Source organism: Numenius arquata, chromosome 13 (genome assembly GCF_964106895.1).
Source record: "Numenius arquata chromosome 13, bNumArq3.hap1.1, whole genome shotgun sequence".
Taxonomy (NCBI): Eukaryota; Metazoa; Chordata; class Aves; order Charadriiformes; family Scolopacidae; genus Numenius; species Numenius arquata.
In genome coordinates this window covers 1,966,027-1,987,360 of record NC_133588.1, presented here as the reverse complement: position 1 = coordinate 1,987,360, position 21,334 = coordinate 1,966,027, and the positions used below count along the sequence as shown (strand labels likewise).

The 21,334-nt window shown below is 41.2% G+C and overlaps 1 protein-coding gene across 2 annotated transcripts in view; it reads left to right on the top strand.

Annotated features, from left to right (window-relative positions):
* SLC6A2 (solute carrier family 6 member 2) overlaps positions 1 to 21,334 on the top strand; it is a 75,273-nt gene that overhangs the window by 18,107 nt on the left and 35,832 nt on the right. For both annotated transcript variants that reach the window (XM_074157819.1, XM_074157817.1), the window contains 2 exons: positions 7,841 to 7,972; positions 11,723 to 11,960. In XM_074157819.1, the coding sequence (XP_074013920.1) occupies positions 7,841 to 7,972; positions 11,723 to 11,960 (370 nt within the window). The remainder of the gene's footprint in view (positions 1 to 7,840; positions 7,973 to 11,722; positions 11,961 to 21,334) is intronic.

The window sequence follows — 21,334 nt, the reverse complement described above, 5'->3', positions numbered from 1 at the left end:
GCGAGCTGGGGAAAAACATGAATAGAACACTCCTATTAATAAAATGATACAGTAGTATTTTTTTTCTTCTCAGTTTAGCATCTCTTAAGCTTCCAGTCACATCTATTGTGAAGCAGCAGCATTCTCCAGCTAGGCATCTGCACCCTGACCCTGCAATCCAGTATTATGCGCTTCCTCTGACCAGCACTTTCTGAAGACTTTGTGAACTAGAAAGTTTGCCATTTTGTTCCCGACAGTGTTAGCTGTTCCAGGAAAGGATACTACCACTCCTGCAAACCCTGTCCTGTTGAACATTAATAATAGAGATTTCATAAATCACCTAACAAAACAGTCTACAAGCTGGCTCCTCATTCCAGCTCACTTACTCTCTCATTTCTTGCTTAAACCAGCCAGGTAGTTGAAAAAGAAAAGGGCACAAAATCAACAAGATGGATTTGGGCAGGAATGTTAGTAGCTGACCTTCACATTGTTACAAACCTCAGGTTATTTACTTACCAAACTACTGTCAAAACTCACTTTGATGCCAATTCATCTCTTTAGAAACAAAGGGGCCAGCTCCAATAGCTATAAGGAGGCACGATGTAAAAACAAAAGCTATCACTGCAACCTTGTAAAGCAGATTTTTGGACTTTCTGTGGTCACACTCACAGCAGAAGACGGGAATGGCTTAATTTCCTAAGCAGCAGTGAGGGTGTTGTGAAGGTCAGCAGCAGGAACCCCCCTGGCAAAGCTTCAGAGCTCCCACTGCCACCCTGGCCATCTTGGACCAACCTGATATTTGTATTCTCTCAAACTCACCATGTCTCTTTATTTATTCTTTAATTTCCTATGAGACAACATAGGCCAGGGTTCTGTTCTTGTATGTTCCTGTGATTATCTTTAAACTACACACTGTTGTAAATGTGATCATTTCATTAATTTATTAAATAGGACCTTGGCCGATGGCTTGGGTGTTATTTATGAATGAATCATGCTGCTCTGAGTAGCTGGGTATATTTAACTCTCATTAATTTGTTCAAAATAGCTACTAATGGGTTTCTTTAGCTCATTACTCTTGTAACAAAAAGCCAAAGAGATGACTGGGTTTGCATGGAAGGGCTTGGGTAACCCTTTCTGTTACAACCCGGTGACCAGTTTATAAATACACTGCACTTAAGTCACTTCAAGTGATTTCAAGGCAGCAGCAGGTTAACAGCTCACAGCAAAAAACGCAGGCTTCAGTTGGCTTCAGCCCATGAACAACAGTGAAACATTTCTAGAAACTATTTGTTTTCACTTTCTTTTGAGTGAAAGGAACACTATTAAAATTGGAATTCTGGAAAAACTGAAGACTCTGGGCCCAAATTGAGAGTAGAAATGTAAATAGGTTCAAATCTTGCAACAGTTTGTTAGAGGGAGTAGCTAAATATAAGGGCTTCAAAAGAAACATGTCATTCACCATGGTATAGCTCCACTGGTTTTATGATACAGAAATACTTCCCATGAAAAAGGTTGCATACTTAGAAGATTTTATTGCATACTTGGAAGATTTTATATGTGCAAAGTGCTGCTAAAGTTTTTATAGTATGTCATGCAATCTGTTTTGCAGAAAAAATGTTATTTTTGACTACTATAATCTATTGCGGGCTGGGCTCAACATCATCATACAGCTGCTGTTAAAATCATCATCTTGGCTTTGACACTGGGGTTACATCATGCTCCTTTGTATCTCTGACTTCTCTTTGCTGGCCACACAAACCCTTATTGCTTTTAATCTCAGGTCAGTAAAGGTCTTCCCTCCCACCCCTTCTTCCCAGGAGCCAGCAGCAGGCTCAAGCTCGCCTCCTCCAGAGGAGCCCTCGCTGGCTGTGCAGGTAGCCAGTCTGTTGAAGAGCCAGAACTAATGTTCACACACTGAGAAACCCCTGCCTTTCCAACTACCTAATTTTTCTACCTGTGGTGATCTTGTACGATCTAGATTTCAAGAACTCTGCATGGGGGACTTCCTTTTCCATTCACAAGAGTCTGCACAGATTAGAGGTTCCACCCATTTTCCTTGTTGTCCAAGCAAGCGTACTACTTTCTACCAACTGTTTGCCGATACTGTTTGATGTACTGTTCTGTATGAAAGAAACAAGAAGTATTGATGAGATATAGAGATTAGGTTGTATTTCAATTCACCAATTGGGAGATCTTTGTTTTTAGACTGTTTTCCTGCACTGGAAACACTCCTATCTGAAAATATACTGTAATATTTGCTCAAAGTTTGTTGTTTTAGCAGAGATCCCCGCCAGTTAACATTTTGACTAGAATAACCATGGTAACAAATGCAGAAGGCTAATGAGCACAAATAGTTCAAACTTGTTTCAACTACCCCTATCCTGGCCTGCTCCTTGTATGTGCATCAACAAATCCTTTTAGGATAACAGCAGCTGTTTAAATGATCTTCTTTCAGTCATTAGTAAATTAATGCTTCTTTCTTTCTGGTATTTAAAAGCAAGATGAGACCTCCTTGTAGGACTGAGAGGAGTATGTAGAGCTGTATTCCTCTTTGCTTCCCACCCTTTATAAGATGCTGTGAACGCTGATGAACAGAGGGAGGAGACACTCTGTGCAAGGATTCTGTTATACCAAAATTTAGAAGTTGTTTTGGCACTGGACACAGGAATGCAAAGCCTGCTTTGTATTTTGTCCTTCATTAATTAAATGTAATAGGGGTTTTTTAAAAAGAAAAAACTTCTGTGAAAGTTTCCACTTGAAGTTTCACACAGATGGTTCTTGTAGAAGCTGAGGGTTTGACCTAATCTAGTTTTGCATAACACACAAGGCTGTCTTAACTCCACGTATACGCTGATGCCTTAAGGGATGTATATGGATCTCACGAAATCTGTTAAGAGAGATGTGGCAATTCGCAACAGTCCAAGGCCAACCTGCAGCTTTTTTGCTGCACATGACTCAGTAGCAAGTCAAGTACGGCTCTTATGCCAGGGCTGTATTACAGATGTTATCAATTACTTCAGATTTTTAGCTCTTAAGGGAAATGAGGAACCATTAGGGATTGCTGAGACCAGTATCGCCTTGTGGGCTGCAGCTGTGTGCTCAGCCCCATCCCGTCACACCACGGGGGAGTGGAATCCCTTTGAGTGCCATCAGCGTGTTACTGCCAAGGCAGCAATCCCACAGATTGTGTTCCATCAGCTCTCTGAGGTAGGTAGGTCTTGGCAAGCCAGCCTGAAGCGTTAGCCAAACTGTGAGCTCCCTCGGAGTTCAGCCACCCGGGCGAGACAGATCTGACCGGCCCCTTGGATTCAGGCAATTAAAGCACAGCAGTTTCTGTGGCCAGTGGCACTGGTGGGAGTGACACAGCTGGCATCATGCCATCACATTTTGACTCCATAGACCAGATTGGCATTAACAGTGAGGCTGCTCCTTCAGAGAAGTCTGGTATGATGCTCAAGTTCACAGCGGTGGACCTAAAGCAAGAGGCCCACCATGATGCTGGCTTGCCTCCTCCCTGGCCCACAGGACGTGCACACACGCAGGACGGTATGAAGTCTCCTTCCAAACACCACCTCTTGTTCATAAGAAACTGTACACAATCCAGTCCTGTGATGAAGCCCCTATGCAATCACAGAGGGAGGGTGATCATATACCACACATATGCTGTTTATAAGCCGTTTGCATACCATTCTAGTCTGCAGCAATTGGCATGATACTTTGACCATCGTTTATTTTTCTTTGAAGTACCCATGATATCAGAAAGGGTTCAGTGAACACCACAAAGTCTGATTCTGGGTATTAGCTAGGAAGAGAAGGGCAAATATCAAGATATTTACGAAATCCCTGACTTTTGGGTATTTTTTACCTAATCAGAAGCTGCTAAACAAGAATTTTCCAGAAGTCTCCAAAACATTAAGTCAACTTAATGTGACTAAGCACCCTTACTTTGGTATTTATCTCAATTTCAAAATACTTCAATCATTTAGTTACCTGAAAAGTTACCCGGCTATGAAACCCTGCCATACTGCTCTTTGCTGAAAATTACACCACACCTTATTAATCCCTTGCGGAGGTAGGGCGGGGGAAGAAAAAAAAGAAAGAAACCTCCTTTAACTAATGCCTGGAATGACTCGCAGCCAAATAGATGACGCTTAAGCAAGTATGGCTAAGTACAGTACACTTCACAGTTCATCATGGTATTAGTCATACTTAAAAACCATGTATTTTAAACTAACACTTCATACGTATGTCCACTACACATCTCCAGGATTAATTTTCTCAAACACGAATTTCCCTATTCAATTTGTGGCATCATGTTTTCCACAGTCTCTTGACATTGACGTTAATCAAACAGCTCTCTCTGCAAACTCCGTACCTCCCAAGTACAAGCGAGGTTTGTGAGTCAGCACCACACGCTGTAATAGTATCGAAGTGACACAAGGATGGAACTTCAAAGGCTGTCACTTACAAGAAATCTGACAGTAATATCACCTAAAATAATTTTTCTAGATATAGTGAGAGCAATATGTAGTATCCCAGATTGATTTAGCAGAGTATGTTTCAACATTGAACAGAGCTCAGAACCACAAGGCATCAAGTATTTGTTGAATATAAATATTTTTTCTCTACAACATTCAAACATATGACAGTTCAACATGACAACCATAGAAAGCAGCTTATGAACGATGCTGAAATATTATTAAAACACGTATCACTGGTACCGTAGTAGCTTATGTGAATGCAGGTTGCATTCACGCTACACTCCATATAAACATCACGAATAAGAAGATTCTTGCCCCAAAGTGATAAAACCAATATATTTCAGCTTTTAGGATACATTCTCAAAGCTTCAAGCTATTCTTTATTTCTGTTGATATACCTTGGCTCTGTTTCATTGCACGATTTCAACTTTCAAATGCCTAAACTTACGACTGACTGCTGAATACATTGTCCTTACCATTATGTTACAGCACGTTTCTTTTAGAAATAGATTCGTGGTATGACTAAGAGAACAGAGTTTGCTTTTCTATTCTTATTCTCCAGTATACACTCAAAATTCCTTCTCTGAAGAGTCACGCCAGGCAGCTCACACTAGTAATAGCTGTGAAAAGGAAACACAAAAGGTAAAGGAGCAACAACTATTCAGACTTTTAAAAGCACAACAGTAGTTTCAGAAGTACTTGTTAAATACGCAATTCCTTCTGCTTACAGGCATGTTTTAGATAGCTGCAGTCATGCTTTTAGCTTTTATACTTTTATAGACTACACAAACCTTCTGCAAGTTTATATATTTAGAAGCAATGCAAACTTGCCTCCTTTTGCAAGGGAAGTTTCAAACTACTGAACCAGTACAGCAGAGTTTAAAGGTTTGCAGTAGTTCCTACTACCTGCTGTTGGGAGAAGTAGCTGCTGCTGGTTTTCCTTTTTTCTTTTCCTGAACAATTTAACCAAGATTTTCACAATCTAGTTTCTTTTTCATATATGTAACTCCTAAGGACAGGAGTCAGTTATTCAGGATATGTAGTTACTCTGCAGGACCTTATTTATCAAAACAGTCTAATAATTTCTTTTTTATACAGACAAATTTTACATGGATTGGACTGTTCTGGAGCAAGTAACCTATGCAATAAAATAAAAGCTACACTTTACAGGTACCGCAAAGCAGAGGACTGACAGAGCATCCAGGTATTAAACATGACGCCAACTATGAAGTTCAACCAGGCCAAGTACAGGGTCCTGCACCTGGATCACAGCAATCCCAGGCACAAACACAGGTTGGGCGGAGAATGGCTGGAAAGCAGCCCCGAGGAGAAGGACTTGGGAGTGCTCGTGCATGAGAAGCTCAACATGAGCCGGCAGTGCACACTGGCAGCCCAGAAAGCCAACCGCATCCTGGGCTGCATCAAGAGAAGTGTGGCCAGCAGGTCACGGGAGGTGATTCTACCCCTCTACTCTGCGCTTATGAGACCCCACCTGGAATACTGTGTCCAGCTCCGGAGTCCTCAACGTAGAAAGGACATGGACCTGTTGGAACAGGCTCAGCGGAGGGCCACGAAAATGATCAGAGGGCTGGAGCACCTCTCCTGTGAAGACAGACTGAGAGAGTTGGGAGAAGAGAAGGCTCCAGGGAGACCTCATAGCAGCCTTCCAATATCTGAAGGGGGCTACAGGAAAGCTGGAGAGGGACTCTTTGTCAGGAAGTGCAGTGACAGGACAAGGGGTAATGGTTTTAAATTGGAGGAGGGGAGATTTAGATTAGATCTCAGGAAGAAATTCTTTCCTGTGAGGGTGGTGAGGCACTGGAACAGGTTGCCCAGAGAAGCTGTGGCTGCCCCATCCCTGGAGGGGTTTAAGGCCAGGCTGGATGGGGCTTTGAGCAACCTGGTCTAGTGGAAGTGTCCCTGCCCAGGGCAGGGGGGTTGGAACTGGATGATCTTTAAGGCCCCTTCCAATTCTAACCATTCTATGATTCTATAATTGCTTAACAGTATTGTATGTAACCATGCACTGGGGGAGTCTTCCTTCTGTGACCTGGACCGTATAAAATCGCTAATAAGTTTTCAGATAGTTTCTAACATTCGATGATCCTTTTGTATTTCAGCTGGCAATACTTTTTATGATAGTGTCACTGACACATCAGGATTCCTCTGTGATTCGTGTCACGTAGGACCACAAAGATAATTGTAGTGGCTGAGGGACTTGGGTCTTTTTAGTCTGGAGAAGAGAAGGCTGAGGGGGGATCTGATCAACGCCTATAAATACTTAAAGGGAGGGTGTCAGGAGGATGGGGCCAGTCTTTTCTCAGTGGTGCCCAGTGACAGGACGAGAGGAAATGGGCACAAACTTGAACATAGGAAGTTCCACCTAAACATGAGGAGGAACTTCTTTCCTGTGAGGGTGGCAGAGCCCTGGAACAGGCTGCCCAGGGAGGTGGTGGAGTCTCTGTCTCTGGAGACATTCAAAACCTGCCTGGACAAGTTCCTGTGGGACCTGCTCTGGGTGGACCTGCTCTGGCAGGGGGGTTGGACTGGATGATCTCCAGAGGTCCCTTCCAACCCCGTATCATTCTGTGATTCTCTGATTCTTCTCTAGGTGACAGTTTCTGTGGTAAGAACTCAAGAGGAGAATCCTGAGTCAAGTGAAGCTGTGTATTCCAGGAAGGCGTAAGCAGCCCCAGCACTGCCCTGCTGCGACGTAACGATGCTGTGCTTGGGGCTAGCAGTGAAACCGAGTACATACTCCACATTAATGGCAATGAGTATTGCTAGGTTGGAAAAGGGTGTTATATCTAATACATTTCATAAGAATAAGGGAATTTATTACAGCAAAAAGCAAAATATGCCACAAAAACCCAAATTCCATATGACTGACCAGTAGTAATTCATTTTCAAGCTAGAGGTTCCTGCAGACACTTCGCACAGTACGATTTAAACCACCTTTACAAGAACTCGCACGACAATTTTTTCCCCTGTCACTGGCCTCCACGCTCCCTTTTGAACATACTACATTTAAAAAAACCCACACTTTAAAATTTTTCAGAGTTCCTTTCCCTTCTAGCTCTGCAAGTGTGTTCGGCATGATTTCTTCTTCAGTTGTTAGTTTTCAGGGACACATTTTTTTTCCCTTTGAACTCAAAAGCAGAGGGGAAACAGAAGTCATAGTCTACAGCTCTTTTCAGGGGTTCTGTCTCTGAGACCTTAAAAAAAACTTACAGGAAAGGGACAAGAGAACATGGGATCTTCCTTCCTGATGTTTCCTTTCTGCTTCCCAAAGGCAGTTGCTTTGTCTTTAGCCCGTAAAAGTAAGCAATAGAGAAAGCAAAATGTAACAAGACTATAATGTTGCATTATTCTCTTTCCAGGTGCTTTTCTTATTCCCTATATCCTCTTCTTAATCATTGCTGGAATGCCCCTGTTCTATATGGAATTAGCACTGGGACAATATAACCGAGAAGGGGCTGCCACTGTGTGGAAAATCTGCCCAGTTTTCAAAGGTAAGTGTCCCTCTGCTCGCTTGAATGGCACCGTGAGGGTGCTACACACTTGTGATCACAAACAAAGTAAAGGTCTCTCACCTTCCCACAGACAGCATGATATTTGCTGACCTTTCCCCAACCCTTGAAGTCAGAATTCTTTTTGTTATCACAGGTGGAGCACAAAATGGGAAAAGTCACAGGAATCGTCTTCAGGGTGATGGCTGAGGAGTGCAACAGAGAGCAATGAGCAGGAGCGGTTCAGCCCCATCCTCCCTTTCCCCTGCGTTTTGGGGAGTGGGAGGAACTGGGTATCTCTGGCTGGAGGGAGGGGCTGCCGATGCAAACATTTGGAAATTCCAAATCCCATCCAAGTCAGGTCAGCCCTGTCTCCCCCGGCGACAAAAATAACCACTGACTCCACTCGGTTCATTGTGTGGAGCTTTCTCTGCAGCAGACAGGGTACCACAGGGGCTAGGACGCGAAAATGGCGTTACGAAGACTGCAGTTCAGCCACTAGACTTGTGACATCACGCGCGTTATCTGTGGCTCTGTGCCTCAGTCTTCCTGCCTATGAAATGGGAACAATGGGTCTGGTAGACTTTGCAAAATGCTTTTCAGATCTAGCAACGAAAAGCACTTACTAAAACCTTATTGAGTGTTTTCCACCAGGGTTAACTCTCCAGCATCATTGAATAAAAGCCTGTGGAGTGTTGTCTTGTGCACGGAGTTGCAATCATTCTGCAAGGGAGAAATAGCTGAAGTTAAGGTGTCTAGATACTGATCGGGGTGTTTGGCATTGATCAGGGATAAAGGGATCTCCCTGGGTGAAAGAAGCCATGTGCTTTCTGTACATGAAACAAATATTTAAGGAGCCTCAAGAATTTTCTTGAGCATTGCTTACCAGCAAAAATGGTAAGTTCCCATATATCTATATACCAGATTGTATCTAAAATTTCATGTAAAAGCCTTTTGAACACAAAGCTATTTGAAATGAAACCAGTCAAGCTCAGCTGATCTTAGAAGCTTAAAATTCACATCATGTTCATCCTGTCACTGACAGAAGCTGAGGAGCTTAACAATAGCAATCCAAACTTGGCGGGTCCGGTGCTTGGATATAGGTTACACTGAGTAAATGTTAGTCGCCTTTCTCAAAATACAGCTTTCCTCTTCGAGGAGTCTGGTGCTGCAGAATAGGAAAACTGTAGGGTGGTTTGTTTTTTTTTTTTCTTATTAGTCAAACCTAAAACTCACAGCAAAATTAGAGATAAAATAAAAATTAAATAAGTGAGGTAATATGTGCCCCAAAATTTTAAAATGAATTCATATAGATTTACCTAGCTCTTCTATAATCCCTTCACGGGAGACACAATTCATCCCAGCACCCTGGAACCTGAAGACCCTTGGCTCAATCAAAATTCCTGCCAGTATCAGTTAATACCTTTGAATGGCAATAAGGATTTTGAAAACCTAACTGCAAAAATTAGACCTTAAGGATCTCAAAGTATTTGAGCCAAATACCACTGTGCTCAGAGGTACTCTATCTGTTGACTTCAGGATTGAAAAGATGATGAGAAAGGAAAATAGAATTTATTTCATGTATAGTCTTGTTGACATTCCAGCTGTGTTTTTAAGCTGACATTTTCAAGGTGGACTAAACATACATCACTGTTGATTTTTAAGTGTTCTTATTACTAGGATATAGAATAGCATAAGTTATTTGATTCTTAAAAAGTAATAAGCATTGTGTTGTATTTGCACCTCAGCACTAGTATAAACTCGGTACTTCTGAAGATTTGACCAAATCTTCTGATTACATACAAACACATTTTACTGCTAATGCATTTAAGTTGTTTCTGGGATAACTCAAATCTCTCCCTTAAATGAAAAGTGTACAGTCTACACCAATTTATAACAGCTGCTCTAAATGAACAGCACTATAGTACTAATTTTAGCTATGAATATTATTGCTATGAACTCTAAGGACTCTGCTTCTAATGAGATGCTCTCATAATGCATGCAATTAAAACTATACCCTGTAACCTTTGAAACAGTCGGTTTCCATCTCTGCATTTTCCAGGGTCTATTTTAGGGGGTGGGTGGTGCAGCGCTACTTTTAAGAAAAGCTAGACCTAGAAAGAAGAGAACAAATTAATTCCTGAACATTCTTATGATTTCAGAGGAGTGACATTTAAGATACATTTGATCCAGTATTTTTAAATCTTAATATTAAATATTAAGATTTAAATGTCCTCCTGAATTGGAGGAATTTCTGGAAATCATGTAATTACAGGCCAACATATATTATTTGTACTTTATACTTTAATATTCACATTAAGAATTATCCCTTTGGGTCATTCTCCCCTCCACTCCATTCTAGCGATCATAACGTATCACTGGAGTGTTAATGTACTGGATTCATTTAAGCACCAAGGATTTGAATATACAGTTTCATCTTTACTTTCACAATCTTTTCCCCAATGTCAGGAATGAGCAAACTGGTCTATGTATTGAAAGCCTCCTGAAGAGCAAAGAGTAACTTTGGTATAAGCAACGGTCTTTGAACTGCCAACTCCTTCAGGGTCAGCATCTGTTCCTTATGCAAATTTTAAACCAAGGATTAATACTCAAAGTGTGTGCTACTTCCTTACTTTAGCAAGAAATATGAAAGCCCAATAATCTCCAACTGCTAGGCCTCCCATGCAGTATCTCCAAAAAACTAAACTGAAGAAAATGAGAAGTAAAGGTTTACACTTAGGTGCTGGGACAGTACAGTGATGGTAGTCACAAACCAGCTGTAGTCTCTACCTGTGATATGTCATACGTACAGCTTTGGGGTAGGATTCAGAGAACAATGCTGCACGCAAAGGAAGGAGGATATAGGCCAAAGTAAAGCAACAATTCTGGCAACAAACTCTCACTCTGCTCTGACATTAGTATCAAAGCTTCCTCCCAAACCGTTGTAAAATGTCCATTTTCATGAGGAGAACATGTGCTCTCTGGGGCTCTCTCACTAGAGGCACCCTCCAAGCACACTTCGCAGTATGCAAAAATACGAAGAAATGTTCAAAGTCAAAAGAGAATGCTTGCAGTGGGGACTCTGTAATCCTGGGCACATAATAAAAAGGTTTGAAGGTCCACACATAGTTTAGCCCCAAGCTTGATATTCACCAAGATTTACTGGCATGCCCAAGAACCACTTGGAGCCCCTCAGTGGAACAGCGCAACATGCGTGTGTTGGACCTAGTTACACACTGATGGAAGCCAATCTGGAGAGTAACAATGGGAAAGAAACAGGAGAGGGAGCGGTGTCTGTTCCAGACTAGCTCAGGGTGGGAACGTGAGGCATAGGGAAACTTCACTTAAGTCTCAAGCTTTACTTTTCCAAGAAAAGTTGCCAAGGACTCTGACATTATGAAGATGAAGTGAGTTTCACTCCTAACATGGGCTTACAATCTTCTGCATTGGAAGCAAATCAGCAACAGAGTTGTACAAGAGCAAATTTCGACATTGCACTGCTTAATTTCTTTTTCTGGCAAATGACTGGATTTCCTAAAAGCCAGACATTTTCCAAAATCATTACTGTAATTGTTTATTTTAAGGTCAGTGACACTGTGTCCACATGTGCGTATGTAAATGTCAAAATTCCTTTTATTGGTGTGAAGATCTGAAATGAATTTGCAACCACGTATGTCTCAGTTTAACTACAGTGTTTGCATATACTGCTGCATGTAAAATGCAATGTATAATCTAGTTTTCCTTTGTCTTTAGGTGTAGGCTATGCAGTGATACTCATAGCTCTTTACGTGGGTTTCTACTACAACGTTATCATAGCTTGGTCTCTGTATTATCTATTTTCATCATTCACATTTGAACTCCCCTGGACAAACTGCGACAACAGTTGGAACAGCCCAAACTGTACAGATCCCAAACTCTTCAATGCATCAGTGCTTGGCAACGGTACCAAATACTCAAAGTACAAGCTCACTCCTGCAGCTGAATTTTATGAGTAAGTGTTGACTTGACTTTGCTATTTATTTAAAATTGTATGTCTTAAGAGTGCTTCCTCTGGAAGGCAAAAGAGCTCAGCATCCAGCCTCCAGAATAAGCATCAGAAGACTAAGGTTAAAACGCAGTTGTAATGTTGATCTGTATTCCTGTGTGATTAAGACTCTTCCCTCTGTGAGCTTTGGTTTCTCTTGTACAAATGCAATACTTGCCACTGAGCAAAATGGAATTGGGCAAAAGACACAGATCCTCCCCAATGCACCCCTTTTCCTTGCACCAACTTTGCCAGGGCAAGGAAACACAGCAATATTCTGACAAAGGCGACTGCGTGCCAAACTGAGCTGACTCTTAAGGCTTTAAAACAATCATTCGTTCAACAGACTTGGCCCATTTCTCAACTTGCAAAGTATCTCAGAGCAGACCTGTGTTTGCTCAGCTGCTTCAGTAGTTCAATGGAGTGAGAGGAAGCAGGAGGAGAGCACCACAGTTGTAGAAAGACGGGCTTTTCCCAATTCCTAAGCAAAAGAGCATTCTGCAATACGGGCCAAGACAGACAAAGGCACCCTCAAATCAAACATTGGAATCACAACCAAAAAGGTCTATAAATTAACAACTGAACTATAAAACAAAGATATCAATCTGTGTATAAATAATTACACCATGGACCTCCAGGGGAAAATGGAATTTGATTAGAATAAAGAAAGGAGGATGGGCATCAGGCTAATTGAATCAGCTGTTGAATTAATCTGAATACTCCATTAATATTTCTATGCTGGGAATAGAAAGCTATCAGGGCACACACCTGCTGAGCAGCGAGTCCAACCCCGTAGAAACAGAGACACGACCCTTACCACAAATAACCTAGTGTGTGTTACAGCATGCCTGGCTACAGTAGGGATCCTGAGGTCTGTGTTTATAGCTCTGGAACATTTGTGGCTGCTATTTCTGTTCTGAAGGCAGCCCAGTGAAAGATCAATAGTGATACATAAACCATTGGCAAGGGTTTGGGTAAACTAAACTCGGTGCTTTGAAAACAATGAGGGGGCTTGAGTTCAAAGGAACTCACTACAATGGCAAGTAATGACAGCTAGGAAATCTACTGCCCGTACAAAGACAATATATGATGTGTTCATAACTCAAATGTAAAGATAGATCCCTTATAGCAAAAGGCTATATACGCATGCAGTCAGTTAAAGAACTTGACTTTGAAGTGAACTGTAAGTAATTATATATTCAGCATCTTCAAACAAAGAACTGCGTTATTACAGAATTTTCATTTGAACAGCATTTTAAAAAAGGTTTTCCTTACAATACATTTCTTGTGCTTAAGCCTTTGTAAAGCAAAATGCAATCCCTGTATTCTTGCTTTGCTCCTTTAAAGTGGTTCTATGCATTTTCTGTTATCACATCATGCTTGGGGTATGATTTTGACTTTGTAGTGGATGAGGTTGTGGTAGAATCTATTCACAATGTTTTGATTTAGTTCCACTAATCTGGGGAACAGCTCAATTTGTGATTCTGTCTGTACATTGAAATTTGAAATATTAGGATTCTTTCCTCACCGTGAGGTAGATTCAAGGTGCAGTGTTGAGAAGGTAAGAATAAAAAGGGAATTTGACATTTCATTATGCTTTGATCCCTGAATTTTGGGGCCATAATTAAGTCCCTAGGCTCTGTACTTATTAGCAACTAGATTATATTACAAAAATGAGAATAACCCATCAAGTAACACAATCTGTAACATCTGCTTCCCCCGATGTAAAAACAGGGAATCACAAGGGGCATTATGTTCACTTATCCAGTATTTGGATTAGCTCATCAAGCCCAGCTGTACAGCTCAGGTGTGGACCCAAACTTGTGCAAAGTTTTAGTGTATTCAGGTCCAACCTACTGAAGACAGCCCAATTCATTCCCACAGTCTTTTTACAACACGGAGAGCTGAATCTTCTGATTACAAAGTTTCACACTATGTGCAACAGGGTCAGGAAACGGAAGTGATAATGTAATATTAAATTTGCATCAGTATAGTGGGTTTACAAAATTATGCACCATATGTTAAGTAATAGTTCAAGTAAGGATCTTGACTGGCTACATACCCTCTGAAAACCCCTTCAAGGAAAGGCTGAATATTCCTTTAATAGTGTGTGTCCTTATACCATATTGCGCTACTGCTTGAAGGATTGCTGAACTTGACCCAAGTGTTTGTATAGCAATCACACCTGATTCTTCCTGGTAGATAGCCACTAGTCACTTCATAATAAACAAACCTTTGCCAGAGGAGAACTACAGTTCCTGACAGAACAGCTTGTGTCAGGTCAGTCTATTCCTTACAGCCAGAAATCCTAAATTATCAACTGGATAGCTAATTTATCCATCCTCAGTAATATTGTGGATGAATAAGAATTTTTAAGTAACAGCATCACGAAGATACTGGTTTCCAAATTCAGTGATCATGTTTACTTTCTTAAGGTTTGTACTGCTATCCAGTGGTGTGAGATATTAGCAATAAAAGCTGTTATTAGCAATAACAGAAACAATTACTTTTTTGGCAATAGATTTAATATGACATTTCAGATTTTGAGTTTTGATCAGTTGTATAGAGAAACAAGGAAATAAAGCAGCTACTTTTATACCAGAGGGAAATCAAACTATGCCACTCAAACTTCAGTGGGATACCTAAGGAAGCCCAGCCTCTGCACTAACACAACAAGGTATGAAAATTAGCATTATTAAAACAGGGATTTGAAAACAGCAATAGCACTGGTGCCCACTGGAAAAGCATCAAAGAAAGGGAGTGATTTTGTCAGTGGAGGTGAAAATATTTTCACTATTCTCCTCAGTACTACCAAGGCTTACGGGAGACTGTCCAGTTTGGAGTATTTGGGGCCATGTTTCCAACTACAGTAACTGGCGTAGCAAGAACTTGCTGCTCTGTGTTACTGGGATGCACTGCTCATGGAAAACTTGTTCAGGATGCTAAATGCACCCAAGCACTTCAGTCTTCAGCATCAAGACTACATGGGAAGTGGTACAGCTTGAACTTGATTCTCTAGGTCGTATATTTTCATCAAGAACATAGGTACATTTTTGCCTGGTGGTGGGAAGGCTGAACTGGAAGCAGGGAGACCAGAAACACCAAACATCTATTTTGCAGTTGGAGAATAACTGAAGAGAGGTACTTCAAAAACAGGCCACAGGCAGAAATCTGGTGTGGTTACCCTTAAGAGAAACAGACACTTCTGCTCTTTGGGACATGATTCCTTCCCAGAAAGCTGGCCTGACCATTAATTTAGGGTAGATAAAACCACGCATCTGCCAGAGCTGACTGTCTCTATCTGCACCAGCACAGGAATAAACTGTAAGAAGAGGTGGGAGTACTGTGATGTGATAGTTTATCTAATACTTCAAGAAAGGCACCTCGCAGTTCAACAGAAATATGCAGACTGTCACCATTTACGTTGAGTGAGAGAAGGCAAATCTTGCTGAGAATCTAGGCCAAGCCTTTCAGCTGTCCAGAAAAGGGGAGGGAAAGCAGAGAGAAACCTTTAAGCCTCAACTTTGGAAGAAGTCACTTCAAATTGCAATTTCCATGCCAAGACAGTGACAGGTGGACTTCGACACACATATTTGGCTCTTGTTTTAAAGCCTTAAGAGTTAGGCAATAGTTCGGGTTGAAGTGGTTCTACACTTAGGCTTCCTAGAGTGTTTCATTTTACAAAGTCTGGTTTCAGTTCTCAGGCTTAATTCAGGCCAAGGTACCACTGACATCAACGGGACAGTTACTTACAACAGGAAGGAATCGGACCTCTACTTCATTAGAGGTGGTTAAAATCAATTATAAAGTAATTGTACACTGCCAACTTAGCAAAGCAAGCACTCCAAAATCTAATAACAACTGGTGCCCTTCTGCTAGTAACAGTCAGTCATAAGGGAAATCCAGTTAGGAATAAAATGTCAATTCCACATTTCTTTGGAGACGCCCATTACTTTAATTACTTCCCTTTTCAGTGGTTTGGAATTAAACACTGAAAATGCAAAGGACCTTCTACCCTTTCAACGTATGTTAAAACAATTCATTATAAACATTTTTTGGAAGAATGCAAGTGCATCACTGCAAAAAAAGTTCCCTTATTTTCTCCATATCACTCCTATTTAAAGACTTTATCTGCATACAGGCATATTTTATACATGTTCTCTCCATTCTTGTGTCTGGGAAAAGTCCGTTACCATCTTGCTTTCATTTACACTGGATTAAAAAATACCAGTTTGGAGGAACAAAAGCACTGTTCTTCTCATGAGGTACTGTGCCTGTAAAAAATCATGATCTGTTGTAGGAACAAATCCGGGCAATTCTTTAAACAAATCGGTGAAATTGTCAACAAATGTATTGAGCTATGGCTATTTTCCTCCGATAGTACTTTTTCTCAGGGCTGTAATCCATTCTTTATGCATAAGAAATAAAACACAGGGAAATTTTCATGCAAGGTTCAGTAAAGGAAATTCACAGAATTCACACGTGTGCCCAGCTGTGAGTAATTGCAAAAAGGTACGTAAGAACAAGGAATAAAGGCAACCTTCAGTGACAGCAGTCTACATCTATCATACTTATGAACATAAATGTATGAGGATTGTGTGAACCAAGAATATCCTTAAAAAACCCTCACCCTAATACAGCAAAGGTTACCTTTGTAGACCAATAGGTTTGTACTTTGGGGTCTTCACCAGAAATACCACCACAGACCAAAGGGTCCACATAGTTTGGTATTAGGTCAAATGGAGTGATCAACACTAGGAGCTCCGAAGGAAGATGCGAGAACTTATTCCCATAAAACAATTGTGAAGGAACCTCTCCCAACAGAGAGAAAACACCACCCCAAAAGTAAGCATAAGTAATTCTGCATGTAAGTGGTTAAAAAAAAAAAAAGAGAGAGTGCATAGCCCTATATTCTGCTGATCACATCTGGTAAGAAACGACTCTGAGCTCATGCTAAACACGATCAGCAGTTTTCAATGGACCAATTTACCACTTTCCTGGACAGCAAACCTCCATCGAATACATCTGAAGCTTCTTTAAGAGGTTTCTTCACACAACATACATACCCTGTAAACTAATTAGAGAGCTCATAAGCAATGAGAAATTAAGAACCTCTCTGGACATCTAGACTTACTCATCTTTTGCATCTTTATTGAAAGGAAAGCTGCCAGATGTTTCTGACAGGTCTGAAGTTGGGTAGCAGTCAGCTGTTTACTTTCATAGAGATCAGGCAATCAAAGATTAACAATAATTCTAGCTAGATTCTGTACCTTCACCCCTATAAAACCCCCTGAATGTAATGTAACAGAACTAGTCCCTGATTTTGGTGGGCTTAGAATCAGGCACATAATTAAATCCTTTATGTGAGAAATTTATGGCCATATGCTGAAACAGCAATAAGCAAGCTGCTTTAGATATCAATTCTATATTAACTGCACAGGCATATTTAAGAAGTGTTTGGGCGTGCTGTTTATTCATCCGTAGTCTCAGACTGACATAGTTGCATCCCTAAACATTGTACAGTTACTTTTTGATTGTGTTGGCTTTTTTGGACTCAGCTAAGTAACTCAGTCTTTCTCTTTTTGACTAAACACACAGAAAATCCTGGTACAAGTATTTACATGCATAAAATAAAAACAGCTATCCACAAACATTTACATGCACAGCTTTGAAATGTAGTTTTCACACATGTTCACATCTTCACGTTTGTTGACCATTTACATACACAAAGAGAAAAGAAATTAAATGCGAGTACAGTGGAAGTCAATCCATATAAGCGTGTACACATGTTCTTAGGCTTTGGACAGCTTTATAGAAATGACTCTTAAACCACAACACGCCCGTGTGTAGCAAGTGCAGAAGACTGGCAGAATCACCACTTTGCCAACTTGAATTTGCAGGGAGGGGGTTATAAAGTACTGCAAGTGTCAGGAGCTGCGCACTACGCTGCGTGCAGTTGGCTTGCTTTGTACTAACGTGTAGGAATCCTGACTGCTTATCTTCCCGTACAGAAGCCTGCGTGGTTTGGTAGTGGCACCGGGCTCTGAGCAGCTGAGGTCAGTGCTGCAGCACCTCCCATATATTACCTTGCATTTAAAATTCTGGTAGCAGCAGCAGCAGCAGGGCCTTTCTCTATGGAACATCTCCACCTGCACACGTGGCCCAAGGCAAAGCCCATAAAGGCGTCTGACACAACTAAACACCCACTTATTTGTATTCACCTGTTTCTCATCGAATGTCCTCTCCAACGCAGTACTGACATAATATCACTGCTAGTGTTTTGCGTGTTGCTTCCTATAGGGGAAATGCTTGCTTATCCAAAACTATCCCATCTAAGCATTAATCCTTGAAAAGGTTACGAACTTAACCTTACTGTGTAAAGCACCCAGCATTACAACAAGTGTCAGACCATGAAGTGAGCATCCGTTTGTCAGAGGTCCTCTGTTCGTGGAACAGGGAATGCCTGTTCCTGTGGCTGACTTTCTTTTGGCAACTGTGTGTCCTCCTTCCATGCAGGTTTTCTGAAATCAGTAAAGCTTCCTGAAAGCTCAACAGCCTCTTCAGAGAGGCTGGCGTTCTTCTTTCATGACTCTCCTGCCTCGGGCAGCGCGTGGCCCGTTGAGAATGCTGCCCGAAGCCCCATTTCACTTGCTGACTAAGGGCTGGGGGCGGCTGGGAGCACACGCGCCCAAACTGATTTCCATGTATCCTCAAATAAACATTTTTCAGGAGTTCGGTATTCATTAGATCTACAGAGGGGTGAAATTCAAGCATTTCCATTCTATCTGCAAATCTCAATATAATGGGTTTAAAAGCAGGTTTTGAAAAATCTCTTTTTTGCAGAATTCTGCACAGACTTGAATGTGCTGAGGTGTGGGATGAATAGCAGGGGAGGTCAGAATTATTAACTTAACCGGAGAATTAAGCTGGGTAAAGACTTCAGTGAGTTGAGATCAACATTCTCAGTGAACGAAGAGTAGCCACATATAATTTCAGGATTATAATGATTGAAAAAGAAATACCATTTCATTGAGTACAAATAATAACTTTATATGCCAGCCAGGGTGACACCAATTTACCAAATTATCTTTCTGTAAGTGATTGCCAAAATCTAGCTTGAAGTCCATCACACAGGTCCATTCTCCAACACAAGGGGGAGCTGAAATATCTTGAGAAACAGAAAACCCAGACAACTAAGATGTTGGCATAAGACAAGGCAGTGCCCATGGGAGCTGCAGTGAGTACATCCAGCTGACTCCCTGGCACACCTCTGCAGCCTGCCCAGCGCTCCAGGGGCAGGGAGAGGTATCTTCTGCACCTCAGATGGCTCTGCTCCGCTCTCCTATGTTCTTGGCTGTGGGAGAGCACTCTCCTGGAGCCAGGCTATCCTTCTGCATTGCACGATGCCATAGAAGACCCTTACAAAGCACCCAGAGGCACCCAGGTGGCTCAGGCCGCAGCTGTATGTGTGGCAGAACTGGGTTGGAGCCAGGCTAATCTGTACCTGATATAAAAATACCAGGAACCTGGCAAACTATGCAAAAAGAACTCTATCCATATCTACTTAATGCAGATAGCCTAACCTTCCACAGATAAAAGAACCAACCGTATTTTACACTCTGAAGGTAACTGGCAGCAATGACAACTGGACTACGGTTGCCCAAATATGTAACACAAGAGACACGTGTTGGAGATCCTTCTAATTGAGCACAATTATCATACTTCAAATTGCTTTCTAAATTGAGTATGTGATTTAATTTCTATAGATTGCAGACTGTATACACTAAGAGTCCTTTTAGCATCTTCAATTTGCATTAAGTTTTAAATCATAAAAACCTAGTCTAACTACCAGAACAGGGAATAGAGCTCAGGAGACCAGGACTGTATCTATTTATATCTTAGCCAATTTGCTGATATTCTATGCAAGCCATTTGGGTTTGACCCCATAAAAGTGACTACTAACTTTTAGAAGTACTGGGAAGTTCTTAGAAGTGCTTAAATTTTTAACTTAATATGTTAACTAACAAATACATTTGTTGGTTAACATACTAATTTTCTGACAATTTGACGACATTTTTGCAATCTGAACAAAGTTGATACAACACATCTAAAAATTGGTTAGATGAATGGCACCCTTATATTGATCACATCAAATTTAGCCAAATTAACTTTTGCCTTTAATAAAAGAAGAAAGAATGAGCCTTTAAGAGCTGTGTGGTCATATTCAGATTGAAACCTAAAACGATAATTGATTTGGGATTGGAAAAATGAGGCATACTCCAAGACCTTTAATTGATCTGTTTGTACAAAACCTAAATTTCCAAAATACAATCATGTAAATTTGCCTAGGGATGAATAATACAAAAGGCTCCTTAGAAAGAGCCAGTCTGGTAAAAAAGTCTAGGAGAACTCTGCACCTAAAACTCTAACCTCCCGTATTCTGGCTATGGATTAAATGTTTTAGAGTGAACAAGATGATAAAGAATATTTTTCAGATCACAACCCTTGGCATTTCTTCTTCCTTTGGTTTGGTTCCCTGTTTATACTCAAATACTCACCACTTCCATAAAGAGTATGTTCTGAATTGCTCAGAGTGGAGACAAAGCAATGGTTTATAATAATCCTTATTTTATAGATGGGAACACTAAGACACAGAGAAGAATTTATTGCTTCCAACATTACCTATTATTAGAACTATGACTGGATCCTTCATTTAGTGAGTCCCACCGAGCAGCTGCCCTCCTCCGCCTCCTCAATAATTTGTCTTTAGTAGGGTTTATGTGTGAATACCAAACAGCTGGGCTTCCTGTTGGCTCTTCATAATCTGACATCAAATTAAAGGGGACTCAAGTGCCACACAAAGGCAGAACAGAAGGCAGTGGTACCAGCAAATGAACTGATTTCAACGGAGCTGAACTATTTCCCTTGAGGTGAATCCAGTGTGGCAGTAAGGCCGGAATTGGTGCCAGAGTGAGTAGGTGACCAGGGGCGTCTTCCCAGCAGAAAGCACAGGGAAGGAGAGGACCAGAAGAAATTTCCCAGAGAGAGAAACCAGAATGTCTGAATGCAGCTTCAATCTGAAATGCCTTCGCATTCCTGCTGCTCTTGCAGATAGGCAGAAAGACCCTTGGGACCCATATTTGCAAAGACATACAGTCTCAAATTCATTGCAAATGTAATTTATACTCCCTTACGTGGAAAGCAGTCTTAGCATAAATCAGGCTCCTTTGCACAAATCCCTCATTAAAAACCAGTTAATTTGTTATCTCTAGTGCATGTTCTTTGATTCTTGGTGCTGTACTAACTAAATATTGCTAGAGGTCTGACTAGAATATCAGAGA